The sequence below is a fragment of the Cetorhinus maximus genome, chromosome 22 (genome assembly GCF_964194155.1).
Source record: "Cetorhinus maximus chromosome 22, sCetMax3.hap1.1, whole genome shotgun sequence".
Classification (NCBI taxonomy): Eukaryota; Metazoa; Chordata; class Chondrichthyes; order Lamniformes; family Cetorhinidae; genus Cetorhinus; species Cetorhinus maximus.
In genome coordinates, this window is record NC_135900.1 from 10,957,248 (window position 1) to 10,968,285 (window position 11,038).

At 40.7% G+C, this 11,038-nt stretch overlaps 1 protein-coding gene across 10 annotated transcripts; it reads right to left on the reverse strand.

Annotated features, from left to right (window-relative positions):
* Positions 1-1,782: 1,782 nt before the first annotated feature.
* Positions 1,783-11,011, reverse strand: uqcc6 (ubiquinol-cytochrome c reductase complex assembly factor 6). Of its 10 annotated transcripts, XM_078567779.1 has the most exons (4): positions 10,816-10,831; positions 10,625-10,724; positions 4,041-4,190; positions 1,783-2,039 (listed from the first exon to the last, which is right to left on the reverse strand). In XM_078567779.1, the coding sequence occupies exons 3-4, from the start codon at positions 4,146-4,148 to the stop codon at positions 1,914-1,916; spliced, it is 234 nt and encodes a 77-aa protein (XP_078423905.1). In that variant the 5' UTR covers positions 4,149-4,190; positions 10,625-10,724; positions 10,816-10,831; the 3' UTR covers positions 1,783-1,913. The 10 variants fall into 10 exon arrangements, with proteins under 10 accessions (XP_078423905.1, XP_078423908.1, XP_078423910.1 ...); XM_078567782.1 differs by lacking the exons at positions 10,625-10,724; positions 10,816-10,831 and adding an exon at positions 10,990-11,011; XM_078567784.1 differs by lacking the exon at positions 10,625-10,724 and having other exon boundaries at positions 10,827-10,848.
* Positions 11,012-11,038: the final 27 nt, after the last annotated feature.

Sequence of the window (11,038 nt, forward strand, 5' to 3'; positions counted from 1 at the left end):
ACCTATTTACATTATTTTTAAATCTATACCTGTAATGCCCTGTCAGTCTTTCCACCCCACCCCCACTAGAGCTGTACACATCTTCCCTTCACCCCCCCCGACGGCATTCCGTAGGGATCGTTCCCTCCGGGACATCCTGGTCCACTCCTCCATCACCCCCTACTCCTCAACCCCCACTTATGGCACCTCCCTATGCCAACGCAGAAGATGCAACACCTGCCCCTTCACTTCCTCTCTCCTCACCGTCCAAGGGCCCAAACACTCCTTTCAAGTGAAGCAGCATTTCACTTGCATTTCCCCTAACTTAGTCTACTGCATTCGTTGCTCCCAATGCGATCCCCTCTATATTGGAGAGACCAAACGCAAACTGGGCGACCGCTTTGCAGAACACCTGCGGTCTGTCCGCAAGAAAGACCCAAACCTCCCTGTCGCTTGCCATTTTAACACGCCACCCTGTTCTCTTGCCCACATGTCTGTCCTTGGCTTGCTGCATTGTTCCAGTGAAGCCCAACGCAAACTGGAGGAACAGCACCTCATCTTCCGACTAGGCACTTTACAGCCTTCCGGGCTGAATATTGAATTCAACAACTTTAGATCTTAAACTCCCCCCTCCCCCCATCCCCACCCCGTTTCTCCCCCCTCCCTTTTTTTTCAATAATTTATATAGATTCTTCTTTTCCCACCTATTTCCATTATTTTTAAATCTAAAACTAAAACTTTTTTAGTCTTTCCATCCCACCCCCACTAGAGCTGTACCTTGAGTATCCTGTCTTCCATTCTTAATTAGCACTTTTCTCAGACAATATCACCACCTTCAACACCTCTTTGATCCTTTTGTCTGTGACATCTTTTGATTATCTGCTCCTATCACACTGCTTGCTTATCTCCACAATCACCACACCCTCAACTTCTCTCTCCCCCCGCCCCCACACCTTAGACCAGCTTATATTTCACTTTTCTCCTAACTATACTCAGTTCTGCCGAAGGGTCATGAAGACCCGAAACGTTAACTGATTTCTTCTCCACCGATGCTGCCAGACCTGCTGAGTTTTTCCAGGTAATTCTGTTTTTGTTTTGGATTTCCAGCATCCGCAGTAGCTTTTAGCTTTTTGTTTTTATCTCTGTACCTTGAGTGTCCTGCCATCCATTCTTAATTAGCACATTCTCTTAGATAATATCACCACCTTCAACACCTCTTTGTTCCTTTGTCTGTGACATCTTTTGATTATCTGCTCCTATCACTGCTTGCTTGTCCCTACAACCACCGCCCCCCACCCCCCCAACTTAAACCAGCTTATATTTCACCCTTCTCCTAATATTACTCAGTTCTGTTGAAGGGTCATGAGGACTCGAAACATCAACTCTTCTTCTCCACCGGTGCTGCCAGAACTGCTGATTTTTTCCAGGTAATTCTGTTATTGTTTTGGATTTCCAGCATCCACAGTAGTTTTTTGTTTTTATCTCTGAGTCATTCATAACCCCACTGGTTGAGTCTAGGATAATTTAGTTACCCTTTTTTTCATCTTGCAAAGCTAGTTTCTCATTCCAATGTCAGCACAAGTAATCAAGTTCATATCACATGTATAAACCACTTTTGTGCTTTATAAATATTTGACCTTCAAATGTAGGTCTGGCATATTAAGTGCATTTCCTTTTTACTTCCAATGCAAGGAAAATTAAAGTTATGGGAGATGGGTGTTACAGTTCTGCTTTTCTGCAGTTAGGTGGTGCAAGAATTATACTAGTTTATTTGATCCTTATAGAAATGGTTCATGCAACACCAGCCTTTGAACAGTTTAATAGCCCAGTAAAGAATCTTAACATGTTAATCATGCCCACATTTTTAAATATAGATCTGTCATGTCATCTACATTTAAATAAATTCAAGTTGGATCATAGCTGTCCCATATACTTTATGGAGAACTTGAATTTTCTATTCCACTTAAGTGTTTTTCAGAATTATGAGTTTGCACATGTTCTTTCAGACCCAGCAGTTCTGTTTTAAGCTCGCCTGGTTTAGGTGGAATCTCTGGTATACTCTGAAGAACACAAAAACAGAATCAAGTTTAGTATTAAAACAAATCAGGAAAGTTCAAAATGAAGCTCTGACTCTAATATGACAACACTAAGTTATGGTTACAGCCTTCATTGATGTCTTCTGGCACAGTGGCTTGCACCCTTGCCTCTGAGCCAGAAGCTCTGGGTTCAAGTCCCACCACTAAAGACGGTGCATCCATAACATAGCAAAACAGGATCAACCACCTGCAAAACCTCCCAACAAAAATCAATGGCAGGCAGTAAGAGCAGGAGAAATTCCTAATCAGCCATCTGGTGACAAAGTTGGAGCCTCTACCTTACTATCCGTAGCCTCAGACAACATACATATTACCACAGCAACTCAGATTATCTCTTGCCAAAAAGCCCACAACTGGGTTTGGGTTTATGTTCACCCAACACCTGGTGAAACTTCAAACTCATTCAAAAAGATGGCTTGTGGAGAACTAACAAATCACTTTTGAGTAGGTATAATTTGTACATTTATATCTTTCAAATAAGATTTCCTTTGGTTTTCTAGATACGTGTAGCTATCTGTAAATTCCTGACATCATCCAAGGAACAACTGTAAACATATGAAAAGGTTTGGCCCCACAGTAGACAAAAAGAATGGCTTTTTTCTAATAATGATTAAGTGACTAATCTCAAAATTTTGCATAAACTACCATCTTGTGTGGTGTTGTTCACGGTAGTTATTTTATTGCTAGGGAGATTGAGTTTTTTTCCTGGAAAATAAATTGTATTCTTTGCCCAAAGTAGGTCGATATACATTTGTTACCCCTTGCACAACACATTGATACAGGATTTTTATTCAGAACCTCCCTTCAAATTTGAGTAACACTCCCAGAATGTACTGGGTTTCATTTTACTCATATTCAACTGTTGTGAATTAAATGCATTATAAATACAAAGACAGTGCAAGTCCTTCTCTAATCACTGTTTCAACTTATCTGCAGGTGTTCAACCTTCTTGGGGTACTGCAGATTGTTAGCTAAAATAATAAAACAATAGGTGCTTAAGTCACAAGGAAAATTAAAGCTTTAACTTAATTCATACATACATGGTGTCTAGTCAAATACAGAAAATAGTATCGTATTAAAATAGTTCAATCATTTTCTTGTTTAATTTTAGTACTACAAACCTTGTTTTCAGTAAATCCTCAGTTTATTGGGCAAAGCTGTTGGCTAAAAAAAATCTTAAATGAGAAATTTTATTGATCACTTCCTTTATTTGGTTTACCTACTACATTGACATCTTCAGCTGTGTTTCGCATGTTTTTAATCAATACAGAATTTGAACCAACCAGCTGCAAGTGTGAAACAAAATTTGTAGTTTGAGAAAGGTGTGACAACCAAAATGTAGGATAGATAAAATAAATGTGACTTAAATAAAGATAAAAAGTATAAGAAACAAAACGCATTAGTGCTAGCATGTCGGAGGTGTAGAAAGGCAGAGATGGAAGAGAATTTACAAGATAGGAAAGAAAATTTTATGTAAACATGGAAATTATTGGGGTAAGAATATTTTAATGAGAATGGAGAGGTGTGGCACACAGATGTTTCCTTATGCCATGGAGGGGACATGGATTCATGCACTTAAAATGAGCTTCCCAATTTCAGCTATGTGCTTGGAGAAAAACACTGATAAGAGTTCACTGCAACATTTCTCTACAGAAATTAAAATAAAATGCTAATAACTATCAGCCTTTTCCTGGTGGTAGGCAATGTTCCATCTAAGCTGTGCAGATGCCTGCAAAGTTCCCACACAAGGCATGCACAAGTCAGCCCTTTTAAGTTACTTTCAAGTTTGCGTGGCTGTGCAATTAAAACACCTATGCACTACCAAAAAAAAGAGGGTATGTTGGTGGCAGACAAAAGTAGTACTGCCAGAAACCTGAAGTCAAGCTGCCAACCTACCCCTTCCCAACAAGGGGACAATGGCAAGGATTAGGGAGGCAAACAAAATCTACAAGATTTCTCACTCACCAAATCTGGTCTGTAGTACCTGTGTACTACTTCTGCTCCTGCAAACATTGCTAGAATGCTTGACCCCAGCATCTTCAGGTAACGAGGCCAGGACACCCCAGCTGGCATCTTTATTTGCTAAAACTGTCTCCTAATTCATAGTACTGTTGACTGTAAAACAAACATTGGACATCATTAACTATTAAGTGAAAACAACTGCAATGATGAATCACCACAGCATTAACTGTGTACAATTTGCACTGTAAAGTGATCTAACATTTCTGAAACGGAATACTCTGATTAAAGGAAATTAATTTGCATACAGTAAATTGCAAAATATTTAAGATCTATCTGCTGTTGCTTGTAGCTACTCCTACCAGGAGATGTTGTCTTGGTTTGTCACACTCGTCATTGTTTGCGTCATCCTCACATCCACTGCAGCCATTCTTTTACATCCATCATCCAATTATGCCTAGGACAACCCCTCTTTCTGCTGCGCTCCACTTTACCCTATCAAGGGGATCTCTGTAGCTTTTCAGCTCTGATCAAATGGCCAAAAATACTGATATTCCCTTTTTCGGATGTCGCTTTTTAAAAGGGTTCTTTGCTCTTGCTAACTCAAGCACCTCTTCATTTGTCCTATGGTCTGTCTATGGAATTTTAAGCATATGTCTGAGCATCCACATTTCAAAGGCTTCTATTTTCTTTCCCAGGTCTTTACTTATTGTCCAGGTTTCTGAGGCATACAGGAAAGAGATGTAGGATCTTATGAGTGTTTTTCCCTTGTTACAAGTTGAGTTTTTAACACCACGTTCATCTTCAGGAAATTGCTTCTGTCCATCTCTATCCTACTTCTGACTTCAGAATCACATCTACCATTTTCTGTTATCATTTATCCTAAATAGACAAACTTATCTACTTGTGACACCATCCACTTCTATCTTCACTCTTGTTTCTTCTAATGTATTCTTTCTGTCCACCATTGTTTTTGTCTTTTGGTGCTCATACTCCATCCATGTTCTGAACTCCTAAATTTTACTTGATCCACGATATTTTGTGGGGCCTTTTCTGATTCTGTAATTAGCGCTGCGTTGTCAACGTACCGCAACTTTGTTATGTTCTTGCCTCCATTTTTTTAGCCTTGGAAGTCCATCTTATTCTCTGAATATTTGTTGCGTACAGATTGAATAATTTTGATAACAGTACACAGATTCGTCATACTACTCTCTTCATTTATCTGATCATCCATCTTCCAGCCTGATGTTCACTATTTGATTCCAATATAGGCTCTGGATAAATCTCACATCTTTACTCTCATTGTCACATTTCAGTAACATGTCTATTAGCATTTGGTGATAAACACAATTGAACGCTTTTTCATAACCTGTAAATGTTCTTGTTTACTTCTAGATATTTATCAAAGATTTTGTTCTTTTTTGTAAATATTCCTTTTCTCATTCCTACTCCAGGTCTAAATCCAGACTACGTTTCACCAATTTCTGCTTCAAATACATTATTATTTTCATTATGATTTTCAAGATCATTTTAATGAGATGACTCATTAAGCTTATAGTTCTAAAATCTAAGATTTTCCACTGTACCACAATGATACTGTATTGTGCAAACAACTGAACTGATTCAGATTGCACTTTTGAATTACACAGTACAGATCAGAAACGGGCCATTCGGTCCAGCTACTCTATATCACTATTTACACTTCACGTAAGCCTCTATCCCATTTCAGCTAAACCTGTCGCAAATCTTTCTATTACTTTTCCCACTATTGTTTTTCTAGCCTTGTCTTAAAGGCATATGAACTGCATAGTTGTGCATACAATTTGGTGGCTGGTAACAAAGCATATTCAGTAAGTTTTGCTACAAGTGTCAATTGTTTCCTCTTAAAAGCAGCAAGTTGCTCAATGTATGTACAGCATGGCTGCATAAGAACCGCATTTAACATTCAAGTACAAGAGACAATAACATAGAAAATAGGAGCAGGAGTCGATCATTTGGCCCTTCAAACCTGCTCCGCCATTCAATATGATCATGGCTGATCCTCTATCTCAAAGCCGGACTCCCACGCTCTCCCCATACCTTTAGAGTCCAGAAATCTATCCATTTCCTCCTTAAACATATTAAGTGACTTGGCCTCCACAGCCTTCTGTGGTAGAGAATTCGATAGGTTCACCATCCTGAGTGAAGAAGTTTCTCTTAATGTCAGTCCCAAATGGTCTACCTCGTATCCTGAGACTGTGACCCCTTGGTCCAGAACCCCCCACCCCAGCCAGAGGAAATATCATCCCTGCATCCAGTCTGTCCATCGCTGTCAGAATTTTATACGTTTCAATGAGATCCTCTCTCATTCTTCTAAACTCCAATGGATACAAGCCTAATCGGCCCGATCTCTCCTCATATGACAATCCTGCCATTCCAGGAATCAGTCTGGTGAACCTTCGCTGCACTCCCTCTATGGCAAACATATCCTTTCTTAGATAAGGAGACCAAAACTGCACACAATATTCCAGGTGTGGTCTCACCAAGGCCCTGTACAGCTGCATCCTTGCTCCTTTACACAAGTCTTCTCGCAATGAAAGCCAACATACTAATTGCCTTCTTAACTGCTGGCTGCACCTGCATGCTTGCTTTCAGTGATTGACATCCAGGTCCCTTTGTACATCCAACATATCCCAATCTATCACCACTTAAATAATACTCTGCCATTCTGTTTTTCCTACTAAAGTGGATAACTTCACACTTATCCACGTTATACTGCATCTGCAGTATCTTTGCCCACTCGCTCAACCTGTCAAAATCACCTTGAAGCCTCTTAACATCCTCCTCATTGCTCACATTCCCCACCAAGTTTCATGTAGATTTGCAAACTTGGAAACATTACATTTGGTTCCCTCATCCAAATCATTGATATATGTGAATAGCTGGGGCTCAAGCACTGGTCCCTGCAGTACCCCACTAGTCACCGCCTGCCACTCCGAAAAAGACTCTACTCTCTGTTTCCTGTCTGCTGACCAATTCTCAATCCATGCCAATATATTACCGCCAATCCCATGTGCTTTAATTTTACACACTAATCTCTTATGTGGGACTTTATCAAAAGCTTTCTGAAAATCCAAATACACCATATCCACTGGTTCTCGTCTATATATTCTGCTAGTTACATCCTCAAAAAATTCCAGTAGGTTTGTCAAACATGATTTCCCTTTCACAAACCCATGTTGACTTTGTCTAATCTCGTTGATATTTTCTAAGTGTCCTGTTATCACATCCTTTATAATAGACTCTAGCATTTTCCCTTCACTGTTTTCTCCCTCCCTCCTTTTTTAAATAGTAGGGTCACATTTGCCACCCTCCGATCTGCCGGGACTGTTCCAGAATCAACAGAATTTTGGGAGATGACAACCAACTCATACACTATTTCCATGGCCACCTCCTTCAGCAACCTGGGATGTAGATTATCCGGCCCTTTGGATTTATCGGCACTCAGTCCCATTAATTTCACCAGCACTATTGTTTTAGTAACACTAATTTACTTCAATTCCTCCTTCTCAATAGATCCTTGGTTCCCTATTATTTCTGGGAAGTTGTTTGTATCTTCCTCCATGAAGACAGAACTAAAGTAGTTGTTTAATTGCTCTGTCATTTCCTTGTTCTCTATTATAAATTCTCCTGTTTCAGACTGTATGGGACCGACATTTGTCTTCATTAATCTTTTTCTTTTTACATACTTATGGAAGCTTTCACAGTCTGCTTTTATGTTCCTTGCAAGTTTACTCTCTCTCAATTTTTCCCCTCTTGATGAATCTCTTGGTCCTTCTTCGCTGAATTCTAAACTGCTCCCAACCCTCAGGGGTTTTTTTTCTAGCAATTTTATATGACTCCTCTTTGGGTCTAATATTATCCTTAATTTCTTTTGTTAGCCATGGTTGGGCCACTTTTCCAGTTGTGTTTTTGTGCCAGAAAGGAATGTATAACTGTTGCAATGTATACATTCGTTCCTTAAATATTAGCCATTGTCTATCCACCATCATGCCTTTCAATGAAGTTCCCCAATCTATCTTAGCCAACTCACACCTCATATCTTTGTAGTTTCCTTTGTTAATATTTAGGACCCTAGTTTCAGATTGGACTACTTCACTTTTCATCCTAATGAAGAATTCTATCATGTTAATGGTCATACTTCCCTAAAGGACCCGGCACAACAAGATTATTAATTAAACTCTTCCCATTACACAATACCAAATTTAGGATAGCCTGGTCCCTAGTCGGTTCCTCGACATACTGGTCTAAAAAAACACCATCTCGTACACACTCCAGAAATTTGTCCGCCACAGTATTATTGCCAATTTGGTTTGCCCAGTCTATATGTAAACTTTTAATAGATAATTTGCTAATTCCTTGAAGTACACACAATTCATGATACATTATGCATTTTAAGCTATAAAATTACATTCCTTTCCTAACAGCACTGTACTGCACCACATGGACTGCAGCAGTTCAAGAAGCAGCTCGCCACCATCTTCTCAAGGGCAATTAAGAATGGGCAACAAATGGGTTGCCTTGCCAGTGGCATCCTATGAAAGAATCAAAAAAATACAAACATCATGGGTTCAGATGTAATTCTATCTTCTAATAAAATGTGTAGCTTTAGGATTGGGTTCAAGGATACATACAGGAACAGACTTCAGAATCTTTCAGATTATGTGCAAAACAAAAGCATGTACTATTTTCCCTTTACTCAGAGGGCTAGGAATCTTTGGAATTCTCCACCCAAGAGGGTTGTGGATACTTATTTGTTTAAGGCTGAGATAGATAGATTTTGGACTCTTAAAGGAATCAAGAGATATGGAGATTGGGCAGCAAAGTGGAGTTGAGATAGATGCACAACCATGAATGACGTTAGTTAATGGCAGAGCACACGTGAGGGGTCATACATACGAATTGGGCGCAGGCCTGCTCCTAATTATTAATATCTTCTGAGATATTGCCCTCCAGTAATCTGATGTCTGAAGCATGATTACACTCAGCTCAGCCTGTTCATCTGAGAACACTTGATCACATGTTTCCTGTGGAGAACTGATACATCAGGAGGGTAACTGAGATTACAGCTGGAAGTTTCTCTAGGTTGGCAGCTGCATGACTCCTCCTTTGTGTAGATGCTAAGCCACCTCACAGTTGGAAAAACAAGACAGGAAATAGCTGCTTTTCTTTCGTTTTTGTTTTTTTTAAAAGGTCGTTTAGTACTCTTGCATAAAACATTTGTTAGAATACTCTGAACACAGAAAATGCTATTATTTGGGTAGGTCTGTTGACAAGTGAACATTCCCCAACCACAGGATATACTTCACAGCCGATTAGTGTTAGCTGCCTGTCACCTATTGAAAGTCTGAGCATTTTGTTTTTAGATGCATGTTAACTTGCCTGTTCTTTCACAATGCCCACCTGACCTGCTGAGCATTTACAGCATCTGCAACGGTTTTGTTTTAAGAGAAAAAAACACAGCCACGCAGACGGGTTGGACCATACAACCCGTCCTCATATTGTGATCTCTATGGGGACGGAAGGGCAACTCGGGTATTCGCAACACTGAGTTACGTACCGTCTGACTGAGTTTCTGATGAAGCAGGGGATACTTTAGTCTTGGAGGGAATGCAGCATTGATTTACCAGAATGGGTCAAATTACCTGGAGAAATTACACAAACTAGGGTTATATTCCCTGGAATTTAGAACACTTAGGTGATTTGGGTGACTTGATCGAAATTTTCAGGACATTAGGGGGAACTGATAAGGTAGGTAAGAGGGGCTATTTCCACTGGTTGAGTCTAAGACTAGAACACATAGTCCAAAAATTAGAGCCAGACCCTTTCTGGAGCAAAATTTAGAAACACTTCTACCCATAAAATGAGTGGGAGAGGTTTGAAACTCCCTTCCACAAATGACAACTGATGCTTGATGAATTAATCTGATATTGATCAATTTTTGTTATCCATAGGTATTAAGGGATGTAGGGAGTAAAGATATACTAAGTAAAATGACATAGGGCGTACAATACAGAAACAAGCCGTTCAGCCTCTTTGACATTTATGCTCCACTGACGTCTCCTCCAGTCTTTCCTCGTCTAATTACCAGCCCAGCCCTCTTAAGGCGACAAATCAGATCAGCCACGATCGTACTAAGTGGCGGAGCAGGCTCAATGTTCCATTTCTTATGCTCTTATTCCCATTTTCCTCATATGCTTGCGTAGCCTCGCCTTAAATGCACCTATAGCATTCACCTCAACAGCTCCCTGCCAGAGCCAGTTCCACATTCCCATCACTCTCAACAAGTTTCTTCTGAATTCCCGGGTCCCTCATCAGCCATGATCTCACTGACCGGCGGAACAGGCGAGGCTCGAGGGGGCTAAATGATTCCCCGCCCCGCCCCGCCCCGCCGTTCCTCCGGGGACACCACAGCTCCCACTCGTGCAAACGTATTTACAAAGGGGACCCCAGCCACACTTACCCTCTCCTCCTGTCCCCGGCCCTCCCAAACCTTTCACTTCCAGCCTGTGTAAAGGAAGGGGGGGGGGGGGGGAATGTGCTTCACTCACAACCGTCCCTCCTGCCGCGCCGCACCACAAACATTCGTTCCGCCCTTCGGAAACAGCCGTCTGGCGTCTGCGGCTTCCTCCATCCATTAACCAGAGCGAACTTTAAAACCAAAAAAAATGAGTCACTGGTAACGCTCATTCCCCAACCTTCTCAATCCTCCACTAACCATAACCCCCCCTCTCTCACTCACTCAGAGCTCACCGTTAGGAACGGAACCTTCAGCCCAGTTCAAATCGGCTTCGGAATATACCAATACTGAAAGAGGGGGGATAACAATACATTAGATGTGAACAATCTTACCTCGAAGGCAGTGAGTGAACACATAAGGTAATTTATCCATTTTTTTTAACTCTCTTTTACTCACTTTAGTCCGGGTTGATGTTTGACTTTTATGATCTTTCGTACTCTGGAAT